Source organism: Strix uralensis, chromosome 19 (assembly GCF_047716275.1).
Source record: "Strix uralensis isolate ZFMK-TIS-50842 chromosome 19, bStrUra1, whole genome shotgun sequence".
In the NCBI taxonomy this organism is placed as follows: domain Eukaryota; kingdom Metazoa; phylum Chordata; class Aves; order Strigiformes; family Strigidae; genus Strix; species Strix uralensis.
The window spans coordinates 14,401,278-14,413,969 of NC_133990.1; the positions used below are offsets into that span (position 1 = coordinate 14,401,278).

The following is a 12,692-nucleotide window of genomic DNA, read 5'->3' on the forward strand; positions in this document are numbered from 1 at the left end:
AACGGTGACTTAAACACAGGCAATATAAAGCCAGAGAGATGAGAGGCAAGAGGAGCTGGAGGGCTTAACCAGGCATTAGTCGCAAGATTAACAACTTTACTCTGTGTTTCGTGTTAACCTACAGCCGTCAAAGGGAAAGGTCTGGCACAGGAAGAGTAGTTTCTAATTTTCAACCCTGTAAGAGCAAATTGCAAAGGCTGAGGCACGAGTTAACCCAGTAAGAAAGCTTTTCCTTTAGAAAGAGGGCAAAGTTTAGCTGGCATACCTAAGGGCCATCAATTCTAAACATGCTAATATCCCTCCTCACATCTCAGTTTTAATAGAATATAAATTATTTCATAAAATATATTTGTAAACAGCACCATCTCCTTTCTCCACAGCTGAAATTAAGTCAGAAATGCCACCCAGCTCCACCAGCCGTGTCAACCTGGGGGGCTCAGGACTTCAGGAATTGGTGATGCTAGCACAGTTCAGTTCAGTTTTTCTCATGAACATACCTGGGATAACCTGATCAAGGTAGACAGCTACAAGCAGATAAAATATGCTATCCAGCACCAATAAAATAAGAGAGATACAGAGTGGGTAAGGACCATTGTTTAGATTTGAAAATGTTGCACCATCTTCGTAATCTTCTAGATGCATGACCTGCCAACAAACACGGACAGAGGGAGATGTTACACACCAGCACTGTACCAGCCTGGGAAGACACGACAGCACGGTGCAAATCTTAGCAACAGAAAAAAAGAAAATTAATGAAAAGTGAGATCAGAGCAACGAACACAAAGAGTAAGAGTTGCCTGATGGTGCACTGTATTCTACTCGATATTAACTTGCCATGGGAAGCTATTAAAATAGGCATTTTTCCCCACCATCATCAGTTTATTAAAAAAAAAAAAAGAAAATATTTAGTATCTGCATCAAGACCTATTTGAAAATGAAGCAAGATAAATAAGCGTGATCTGAGGAGCAGAAGGTTATTTACCTGCGCGACACCGATCAGGAAGCTGCATTGACACAAGGGGCTGAGGATCCACACGAAAGACTTGGGGAAATCTTCCACCAGGACAATATTAAGGCCCACAAACCCAAATGCCAGCGTCGCCAAGAACTCCACTATCCCCACGTGCTTTGACTTTTTAAATAGAGGTGTCAGCATAAGTGCAAAGAAAACCTAAGGACAGATTATAAAAAGATAAGGTGCTATATTTAAAAAAAACAATTATACAGGGTATAGAAAAACTAAAGTAAAAAGACCACAGCCTCAGTTTTGCCTCTGATAATCATATCATTTTCCTGGTGTAATCACTACAGCATTCACCCACATCCCACACTTCCCTTACAAACAGATCACCAGGAGGGACAGATTTCCCAAAGATGCCAAGTGACAGAGCACAGAAAAAAAAAAAATTACAGAATAAAAACAAGGAGCCATACGGCTGAGCATGCATGTTCCCCCCTGGTTAGTACACCTTCTGTAAATGACAGACAGTAAACAAATAACTACTTCTGCACTGGTTGGTTACGAACTCAAACAAGCAATTTGCTGTATTAATTAATTTTATGACCTTTAATTAGGGTTTTAACATTAGCTATATAGTAACAGCAAATGTTTAGAAGAGGGCATGGTTTTGGACTTCAAAACGGTGCTGTGCAGACAGTGTTTTCAGTTCAAAGACAGATGATTAGAAATTCAGGAATTTCAACAAGGAAAGATATTTCTCATAGTGACGGTCAAGACCTGTACAACATCCCAAGCTAGAGCGGACCCAGGGCAGGGGATGGGGACAGGTAAGATCCCCTCCACCATTTGGTCCTACAGAAGCTACATTTGTCCCACATGCTTTAGTAGCGAGAACAAGATCAGATGGGAAGGGGGGGGGGAAAAAAAAAAAAAAAAAAAGAGGGGTGGGATGGCCAAATTCAATGAGACCAGGAATACTTACTGAAGAGATTCCATACAGGAAAAAAAGGAGAAATATCACAAAGGCACTGCTCTGGGGAAAGAGGGAAGAGGCTGTTGCAATCACTGCCATAAGAATGGACATGACAAAAATCAGGCTCATGTAGAGCAGCACCCAAGAAAGCCTAGGAGCAAAAGAGGGGGAAAAAAAGCACAGAAACCAGTCAATGATTTCCCAGCCTGAATTATTCACACATAAAAAGAGCTAAAACTACCATTCTTTAATATTCCAGACAGCTGCACCAAAGGACAAGCCTGCAACAAAACAAGAGCCCCCAAATAAAAAGAGCTCTTGTAAACATCCCTGTAAATGTTCTAGGCATTAGAGCACACACATCAATACCCATGGCATCAAAAAGATACACAATTAGATGATTCATGATTTTTTTTTTTTTTTTAAACTTGCATAATTAATTCCCTGGTATAACCAAAAGAGAGTAACTGAGTAGTAGGCTTCAATAATTAAAGAAATTCTATTTAAAATTTAATACACTAGTCATTCCAGTAGCTGAGCATGGTAATAAAATCCTTTTCTTTTTAAAAAACAGAGCTGCAAGTCTGTGAGCAATTCTGACTTCAGGAAACAAGGGCGGTTTGTGTACAGATAGTAAAAAACAACACATCTTCCTCAAAAGCAAGTTTCTGAGTTATATTCAGTGGTCAATCAAAGCTGCATTACCAGCGTGCCTTTGCAAATAGAATTATTTTCTCCAGACCAGAGATGCTCAACGCTGATGCGCGAGGGGCGAGTGGGGACAGTGGACTAACGCTGCGGGTGAAGGACTCAACTCAATTAAATTTGTCACCAAGGACGTACCGCAAACAAGCCGCGAGAAGAGAGCTTGGGTGCAGAAATAAAACAAAAGCAAACAGGAAAAATAGAACCCAGACAGCCCCAGCTGGCTGTTACAGAGGAGCAGCGGAAGATGCTAAAATGCTGTCGGCTGCTGCAGCGAAGGGCAAAGCTAAACCCATTTTTATCTCTGCAACTACCAATGATTTCAAGTGAGTACATCCTCTCACTGGGGAAAAAAACCCACATTATACTGCGTAAGACAATTTCTATCACGGTAAGGAAACAAATTAAAACCTGTTGCTTAGACTGCTCTGTCATGTTAAAATTACAGAGTTAGATTCATTTAATTATGAGTCGGGGAAACCACTGCTAAGCTCTGAAGAGAGACTGCAGGTTACCTGTTGTGTCTCCAGAAAAGGAGGTACTGAGCCAAAAATATTTATAAACAATAAAAAACAAACTACATAAAAATCTCACAGATCATCTCATTCAATCCCTCTAAGTCTGGCGTAACTTTACATGCATAAGTGCAACACTATTACTCTGGTATTTACAAATAAATATGAAAATAAATCAGAATATTAAAATATTCTGGTTTTCATGATACTGCCAAGTATCTCTATGTTAGATTTTACAAAGTATCTCACTTCTACGCTGTTTTCAGTTCATCAGACTGAAAACAATGTAAAAACTAGAGGATGGGATAGAGCAGTTTTCCTAGAAAGTGTTATTCATTTTATATTTCTTTATAGGCTTTATATTTCTTTTATAAAGAACAGGTTATACCAAACACTCACATACCAAAAGGCAGTGTCATGAAGTCCCAATATTTTTAAGAATTCCTTCAACTTCCTCTCCTTTTCTGCCACAATATGAATTGCCAAATAATACCCAAACGGTGAGAAAGCGATCACTAGGTAAATCAAAATGATCGCACGAGGAAAATTATCTATTTCTACCACTGCAGCCTCTCCCATGACCATTGCTCTCGTCAATTCAAGTTGTTCCCAAACCGACTGATTAGTCTTCAGCTAAAAGGAAAAGAAGGAAAAGTTATTTCTGCATCACTCCTGAGTTTACAGCCCTGTCCCATGCAGCGGCAGCGACCCCAGCGCAGCCCCCACGAGCCAGCACCGTGCTCAGCCCATCCCCATCCCCGCTGACAGGGAGAGATCTGGAGGCCCCCAAACCTCACTCTCCCCAAATCCCAGTCTGAAAGCACAGAAATTGGAGAACATCCGAACACCTGGAGATAAAATTAACAATTTTGCAATCCCTATCACCTAAAAAGATGAGACGTGCTCTCACCGCAAGTGGCATGACGGGAGAGAAACAGGGAAAAGGGCATTGCTGACAAATACTGACAATAAAGTAGTAAGGCAAATTCCTTTTGGTACAGCATCTTAAATAGTATTTTGGGGTGAGCACTGTCAAACCTTCGCATTTTCATGACTCAGGCTCATCTGGACACAAATTATTCGCATTATTCAACCAGACAAGAAAACTTCTGTACAAAATATGGCAAACACACATGAAATATTCTGCCTGCTCATCGGATTCAAGCTAATTTTTGATCTGGCATTTTACACAATTAATAGAGAACATCACAAAAGAAGTCAGAGCCAAGGCAGTCCGTGGATTTGAACCTCCTTGGTTTTATTAGGTTATTTTTTCAGATGTACCTGTATAATTGCAGCATCGATGCAAGCTTGCAGAGCTGTAAATCCCGAGCTCCAGTATGTCACCGATTCGCATCCTTTCCGCAGGTTGGAGCAACTGGCTGCAGAATAAAGCAGGGCATTTCAAAATGCAGAAAGCCAGAGTTACAGCTGTCCTACTCCCCACTTAAAGACGGTGCAGCTTGAGGCCATCCCTTATAAATGGTGGAAACGACTCCCATAAACCAATATATGCAACGTCAGGCCAAAAAAAAGAAAAAGAGGGAATGATTTTTCAGTTTATCCCCTTACAGAATACACGTAAGACCGTGCACATTTACCTCTTGATTCCATATAAATGGAAGACATAGCAACGGAATCGGGAAACCTCAGCTGGTAGGACATGGCATCGTTGAACACTACCCCCACAAAGTTTGAGGGTTTAAAAGCACTAGCCTCTTGCAGCTCCTCTTCGCTTAAATACTCCTCTGTGATGATGCCTGTGAGATAGAAGAAATTATCATGCTGATAGCACAGCAGGAAGAAAAACTGTGCAACAGTTTTAAAGAAGCATCATGTTAGTCATTAATGACTTACTTGGTTTTGGAGATATACACAGATATAGATATACAAATATATATACACAGGGTTATATTTTTGTCCTAGCAAAGGAAGTATTCTTCTGAACAGAAACCCGTAGGAGTGTTGCTCAGTAGCAGGGTGGGTAATTCAAATTTACCCCCACGCCTTCCCCTTTTCCCCCCCCTTTTTGTTGTTCCAACAGCTTCTGTGCCCCAATCCTCTGCTGGCTACCCAAGTTTATTCTCCAGCACCAGCACTTTGCAAGAAGGGCAGATTAACTGGTGCAGAGAGCTAAATATATGAAAACATGGTATTTTGTCACTGACTTCAGCAGAGGACGGGAGGAAGATGGGCTGCAAAGGCAGAAAGCGTAACACTTTGCTAAACGCAGCTGAGGGCACCCATAAGAAAAATGCAGATGTCGGGTTGTTTCTCCACGGTACCTTTGAAGCATGCATACCACAAGAAGAAAATCAAAGATACCAAACTAAAAATACATCAGAGTGGTTTTGGAGAGATAAGTTCCTGCTAGATGTGTAAGCTGTGTAGGCAAAGCACTTTAAAAAAGGAAGAAAAAAAAAAATATCACTTTCAAAAGAAGAGGTGACACAGTGTTAATGGGAATCAGCACTTAAAGATTTAAAACGTTGCTTTGATAGTAACAACAGGATAGAAAACACAACCTAAAATATCTGCAGGACAGCATCATCTCCCGAATTTGCCCCAGGATGTCACAGGACAAGTATTAATTAGCTCTACAGCTGTTCAGGGGCTTTTTGTACTTAGAATTTAGGTCCTCCCAAAACCTTTCCTGCAGCCACATAACACTTGTTGGCTGCAGCAGGAGAATGGGAACCACTTCGAGATGGCAGTGCCAGAACATTTGCCAACCGAGAAAAAAAAAAAAAAAAAAACGCCTTCACAGTCTGTTCTCTATCTGCAATGGAAAAGAAAAGCTTTTTTCTATCAGCAGCAGCAACAGCGAGCTCCCTCTTCAAACACAAGCCACGGCATGAGATATACTGAGAAAAATAAAATGCTTAGGTTCTGAATACCATCTTCGAAGTTATCGGAAGACACTTTCTTCATGATTTCTCGTGCCACCCGGGTCGGCGGTGTGTATCCGATGACAAAATTCACCAGCATGGAGGTATCCAGCGTGCCGAGGTTGGTGTTGGCGGCCTCGCTGTACTTCCTGTGCGGGTGCATCATGCTCATCAGAATTAGCCAAAACAAGAAAAAGAGCGGGAAAAGGACCTCCTGCACAAAGAAAGAGCATGAAAACTTCAAAGAGCGGTCGTAGAAATAAAAATTTCCAGAAGTTTATCTTAGTTACACAAAGCTTAAAGGAGGGACCGTGTGTCTCATCACTTGACTGTAAAGTTCCCTGCGTGTTTCCAATGCAACAGTAATTTTAATGCCAAATCCTTCTGTGGCACTGAAGCAGGATTTTAATCGCATGCATCAGCAACCTAAGAAGCCATTTTAAGGTGCAAATGGATAATTCTACTTGCTTTAAATATCAGCAAACTTCTGCTATTTGGAAAGCTGCAAAACACAAACCATGAAGCATTAAACAAGTCTAGCCAAGCATGGTACTGTCTCTTCTTTACCTCAAAATTCATCTTAAAGTATCATACCCGTCACCTACACGCAGGGCTGTTAGAAAAGATAAAAATCTTTTGGAGAGGTCTAATCCCACTACACTGCTCAGTTACGGGTGCGAATCTTTAAAAAATGCACTAAGATTGCAGTATTAATTCAAGGATATTTTCTGGAAAATGCCTTACACATTAGGACACATTTTCAACCAAAGAATCACAAAATATCTTCTGAAAAAGCCCATTTCAACCCCAAATTCAGAGCAGACCTTGAAGCTTCAGAAACATTGTAATAAAACCGAGCATTTGCCTCTGACTCAGGAGCCACTTAAAGGCAGAACAACTGCAGATGGAAGGCAGCAGTGAACAAGCACCGCACTCACCTGAACGCTGCTTTTCTTAGTCCTACACTTTATAAGACAGTTCTTGAATAAGAGAGCTCTGGTTTGTCTCCACACTCCTGCTCCTCTTGGAGTGGCTGGTGCCATTTTTCAAGACTAGTTTAAGAAAAAAAACCACAAAATCAAATCCAGATGAAACGACAATTGAAAAAGCAAAAGCCAGGCAGTTACAGCATTCGGTATCTCATATTTTATATTTTCACATAAATTTTTCATTTTCAATTTTTTATATTTTTAATGCCTTCCAATATATACGCTGGATGCCAGCTACATGAAGAAACTGTTATTATTCAATTGCAATGAGAGAGCTGGGGAAACTGGCTGGGAGAGGCCTCGGGATGCCATCTGAGCGATTCTCCACCCAAGGGCAGGATCAGCTCTATGCAAGCTCACAAGACTCGAGCTAACCTGGGCTTATTTTCATTTTGCTACATATAAATTACAAACTGAAGTATTTATCTCAAAGCACAATTCCAGGTTCCATCACATGAGCTCAGGGCAGCCAGCCAGACTGATGTATCCAAAACCAAGAGCCATCTTACCCCAGGCAAACTGTTCAATTTACCGTAAGTAACCTCTTTTCATTCTGGAGCAGATCCAACACTACTTATTTTCCTTTTCATTAGTTTTTACCTTTTCATTATGCCAGCTGCACAGCACAGTAGCACTGAAGATAATCTTCGGGGAAAAAAAAATTAAAATAAAATTGAAAACGCTCTTCCAGGAGACAGCATCCTGTTCCACTGGGACGTACCTGGTGAGGGATGGACGGCTGGGGAACCACCAGGTTTTTATCCCTAGTTTTGCCACCACCTTGCTCTCCGAGGTTTGGAGTCACTGGTCAATCTCTGTCTCTCTCCATTTCCTCACCTGCGAAGTTGAAATATAATTGTGAGCTGTTCTGCAGAGACAGCACAAGAACCAACGCAGGTCTGCACGCCAGCATCCTTCCAGCTCCCCGACTGCTCTGGCCGTCAGTCCCACCTGCAGCAACACCTACATGCCACAGATTTCAGCCAAAACACAGCACAGATTTCAAGAATTTATCCATATTCCAGATTTTACAGCTCCCAACACTTATTCAAAAAGCGGACTGATGTTTTTGGTGACTGCATATTCAGAGCAGCTCTGCAGCAGGGCCCGGTTTCTCTGTTATCTGTTAGACAACACATGGCTCAAGCTTCCTTCCCCAGCTGTGTTTTAACATGGAAATCTATTTTTGGAGTACAGACATCGTCTAACTAAAGAAACACATGAGGTTGCTCAGATGTCAGCACTGCTGCTGTGAGCTGAGCTCGAAGAACTTCAAACACACAAACTGCTCCCAGAGAGACGGCTCTATCAGAGCCTGCATTGCTCTGAGCGTAGGAGGGAGGAGAGGAGGGAGAAGGCGTCTGCAAGCAGCTGAGCTCGCTGCTCCCGGCTTCTTTGGTGGGTGTCGGGGTCCTCCACAGGCAGTGACCCCCGGCAGACACACACAGCACGGGGACCTGCGTGGGACACGGCTGCACGTCACTGGAAGCAAAACCTTGGGAAGGGATCCCGCCTAGAGCCTGGAGCGCTTCTGGTAAAGTCCCACAGAATCTACTTCAAAAATGGAAAAACAAAAAATTAAAAAATTCTTTTGATTAAAAAAAAACCCACACAAAATGCTTAAACATCAACCTATGCTAATAACTAATTATTGCAAGAAAAATGCGTATAACGCCATTGGATATTTTCCAGCAAGAAATGCTTCAAAATGACAGCAGAGCGTTTTAAAAATAATCAAGAGCAGCAGCTATTGCTTACAGGTCATAAAAAGTAACATGCTTTCCCCCTCTGCTCACAGCATGCCCTGTTAATGCCTGGACTTCCACTGTTTGCTTTCAGGAGCACTGACAAGAGGAGAAGCTCCACCGAGGTCCTTGCTCAACGCTGCACAACCGCATTAAAGTGGCAACCCCTTCCCTGCATTTTAATTAAATCTAAAAAACTGGCAAAGCTGACTTAATCCGATTCAATCACTAACTCCAGTTACTGTTTGTTTAATTATTTTGTATCCAGTTATAAAAAAACCAAACCAGTAATGCTTCCACATCTTCACTGGAACACTTCTATGCTTTGATATACGTCACCTAGGCTGGAGGAAAGGTCGTTTTAAGAACATTGATTAATTTCTTGGTATTACACCTGCCATCTCCACGTAAGCTAACGAAGGTGCATCACACACAACTAGGATGACTGAAGAATTAGCACTTGAATGGTGAAAAATTGTATCTGGGCAAAAAAACCCCAAACCCTCCTTGAAACTCCAGCTGAGGAGAATGAACACGTAGGCTGAACAGAAAAAGAAGCTGCCAAGACATTTGTTTGAATAATACTGGAGAAAATAAGAACACTCTTAACCTGCAAAAGTCCCCAAAAATGTAGCCACTTCCTTATGATCTTGTACTGCCAGAAGTGACCGAAACACAGCTACTTGTGGGCATCTCAACCAAAGCAATCTCAAGGAAATTACTGGGTTTGGGCTTTAACTCCACACAGGAGATGCTAGTGCTTCTTATGGGGGGGAAATAATGATCGGATGATAGTTAAGAAATCCTAAAACAATGGTCTTTAAGGGTCAGTTTATGCAATTTAATGCTCCATATCACGTTTTCCTTGGTTTTTAAGCTAAAATAAACCCAAAACAGTAATAAAAACGGGGTGGGAGGGGGTGAGCCTCAGCTAAATGAGCTGCGGCTTGAGGAAAATAAACCAATTTATCAGTGAACAATACCTGCAGAAAGATAGGAAAATCAGATTATTGATCTTGCTGCAAGGAGACAATAGCCGAAATGACACTCAAGAGAAACTCTGAAGTGCTCTTTACTGGTCTCAAATTACTTCAGCTAAATGCTTTATTTATGCATTTTTAAAAAGGGGCCGAATTTCCTCCCGTACCCGAACCCGCAGGGACCCAGCCCCGGCTCGGGCTGACGGGCCCCGCGGGATTTCACGGCGGGATAACGGGACCGGGACCCCCCCGAGCGCCCCCACGGCCAGGCCGGGCTCGTCCCAGCTCCGCGCCCCCCCCCCCCCCGGGGACCCCCCGGTCGCTCACTGCAGGCGCGGGGAGGGGGGTGACACCCCTCCGGGTTTCCATCCCTATCCCCCCCCCCCCAAACCCCTTCAAATGTCAGTTCCTCACCCTTTTTCGCCCAGCCACAAAACCTTAATTAAATACCTAAATAAACAACCCCCAGCATCCACTCCAGAGTAACGACGCGCACCGCCAGGTACAGCAAAACTCCTCCTCTTCCTCTCCTTTTCTTCCCCTTCCCGTCTTAGACACCTCGGGGGGGGCCGTTCCCCCCTGCCCAGCAGTCCCCCCGATCCCCGCATCCCTCCGCAGCGGGGGGCGGCCGGGAGAGCCGAGACCCCCCCGCTCCACCCCCGGCACTCACCGGCCCCGTTCCGCTCCGCTCCGCTCCGCAGCAGCGGGGGACGCAGCGCTGACCCCCCCCCCCCCCCGCCCCCCCCGGCGCAGGGCGAGGGGCCGGCCCGCACCGCCGCTATCACCGCCCCGGGGCGGAGCGGGGCCGCCCTCCGCCCCCCCGCCCATCCCCGTGGTACCCGGGCGGGGCCGCGTCCCCGCCCCCCCCCCTCCGGGACCACCCCCGCTCCCGGGGTCCCCACCGGGGTCACACCCCGCCCCCCTGGGAACACTCCCCACCCCTCCCCCCCCCGGGGGACTCCGCTCTGGGAACACCCCCCCCCCCTCCCGTGGGCACCTCCCGGGGACACCCCCCCCCCTCCCCTCCCAGCACGGCCTGGCCACGGAGAGAAGGAAAAAAGGTTGGAAATCTGCTCCGGGAGCCCGGAGATTTGCGGGGGGTGGGAGCCACCCCGGTACCCCCAGCCCTGCGGGCTTCCACCTGCAGCCAGGAGGTCGCCAGGATGTTATTGCGTTGCCCAAAATACCATTAAAGCGTTGAAAATCCTGCCCTGAATACAAACGCTGAATTCCCGTCATCGACGTGTTGGTTCCTCACCTCGGTGGCTGCAGGCGCGTGATGTTTCCCACCGAGTTCTTCCCTCTCCAGCCAGTGCTCCCATCACCCTCCGGCCAGGCCCCGTCGCCTTTTGCTGATGAGCGGGATGTGACTAAAACCCCCCCAAGATCTTCATCATCCCGCTCCCATCGCTGCGAGCGCAATCGGACGTGCTTGTTTTCTCTAAACGCCTCCCGCGAGTTGCTGGGAAAGGCTCGAGCTGAACACGCAACCCAGAAGCGTCGCTGAGCACCCGGAGCCCTGCAGCAGAGATGCTGCGTGGCTTCTGGGGCAGAAACCGCGGCTCCTCGTGCTCCGCCGAGGGCTGGCCGTGCGAGGAGCGCGGCGGGGGGGTGGAATAACATTAGAAATTCCTTGTCCGAGTCGGTTTTGTGCACCTGAGGGGCTGCAGGAGCATCGCGCGGCTCCGCAACGACAGCGTGGACTCAACGTTTTTCTGTGGAAAACTGAGATGGGGAGACTGTGTCCTCATCCGGACAGAAGGAAAGGGTCTCAAAGCGCAGTCCGAGGCGCAGAGCGGGATTTACATGCATGGGTAGCGCGGCCGCGCAGGAGCCGTCGCATTCACACCTCCACCGATGGCGATGTGGGACACAGCAAGGACTGGAGTGCCAGCGCTGGTCCCAGGGCCCTCCTCAGGCACAGCCCCCCCCTGTGCTGCAGCCCCCACCCCAAGCAGCAGGAACCCCACAGGCCCTTTCGTGGCAGGAGGTTTTGGGGAGGGTTGGGGGGGGGGTTTCATGGTGGGAGATTTTGGGGAAGAGGTATTGGAGAGGTTTTGTGGGGAGGTTTTGTGGGGGAGTTTTTGGGGAGGAGGTTTTGGGGAGGTTTCAGGGCAGAGGTTTGAGGAGGAGGTTTCAGGGCAGAGGTTTGAGGAGGAGGCTGCTTCCACCAGGTGCCCCCCGAGAGCGGTGCGGCCCAGCAGGGGTAGGTCCAGGCTTCTTCAGATTCCTCACGTAGAGAAAATGATCAATTCCCACCCCATCTTTATGCTAGCACTTCCTTTAGGAAAAAAAAAAAAAGGCATCAGAAAAGCTTTCTTTAACTGGAAATTTTATTTTTTTCATTAGTTTCCACCTTAAAAAAGAGTATTAAAGTACTCTAATTAAATAATAGTTTAGTTTTAGCTTAATGAATACTGAGTAAATACAATGGCATAACTTGAGCTTCAATTAAAAAAACCCAAAACTTCTTATCTTCATCCATCTCGCATTAAATAAAACAGAAGCCCGTCTGGGGCTGAATTCTTCTGGTCACTTTGATGTTTGTTGTGGTCTCTGTTTATACTTAAAAAGTTTTAGCTACTGGTATTCATGTTCTACCTGCAAAGTTTGGAACTCCTTGGAGTTTAGGGTATTTTAGCACAACAACCCCTCCTTAATGGGTTCACACCTCTGCTCACCTCAAGCCTCGACCTTCCAGAGAAGAGCTCAGAGCTCGGGGTCTACAGCAATGACCCGCCGCGGCACAGTTCACAGCAAGGAAAAGCGAATGGTCTGCACGAAGCACGGGACTGATTTCACGTGTGGGTGCTCCAAAACATCGGGCTATGACATATGGACATAAAACACATTTTACTGTCAGACAGCACACACGCAGTAACATCAGTGCGAGAGAGTCAAAACCAACCCGCACAATGGGGAGACAGCCTCCGGAG

General features: G+C 45.7%; 1 protein-coding gene across 6 annotated transcripts in view; it reads right to left on the bottom strand.

The window, feature by feature from the left end:
• Nucleotides 1-11,182, bottom strand: part of ABCA5 (ATP binding cassette subfamily A member 5) — a 34,106-nt gene extending 22,924 nt beyond the window's left edge. Inside the window, exons 1-10 of one of the 6 annotated variants that reach the window (XM_074888759.1) lie at nucleotides 11,015-11,182; nucleotides 7,753-7,868; nucleotides 6,981-7,094; nucleotides 6,052-6,256; nucleotides 4,756-4,914; nucleotides 4,439-4,536; nucleotides 3,558-3,787; nucleotides 1,944-2,085; nucleotides 983-1,171; nucleotides 498-645 (exon numbers count right to left, since the gene is read on the bottom strand). In XM_074888759.1, coding sequence (XP_074744860.1) covers nucleotides 498-645; nucleotides 983-1,171; nucleotides 1,944-2,085; nucleotides 3,558-3,787; nucleotides 4,439-4,536; nucleotides 4,756-4,914; nucleotides 6,052-6,256; nucleotides 6,981-7,085 — 1,276 coding nt within the window. In that variant the 5' untranslated portion in view covers nucleotides 7,086-7,094; nucleotides 7,753-7,868; nucleotides 11,015-11,182. Of the gene's footprint in view, nucleotides 1-497; nucleotides 646-982; nucleotides 1,172-1,943; nucleotides 2,086-3,557; nucleotides 3,788-4,438; nucleotides 4,537-4,755; nucleotides 4,915-6,051; nucleotides 6,257-6,980; nucleotides 7,095-7,752; nucleotides 9,412-10,170; nucleotides 10,271-10,426; nucleotides 10,466-11,014 lie in introns of those variants that run through there. The other 5 variants (XM_074888762.1, XM_074888760.1, XM_074888758.1 and 2 more) reach the window with 5 other exon arrangements.
• Nucleotides 11,183-12,692: the final 1,510 nt, after the last annotated feature.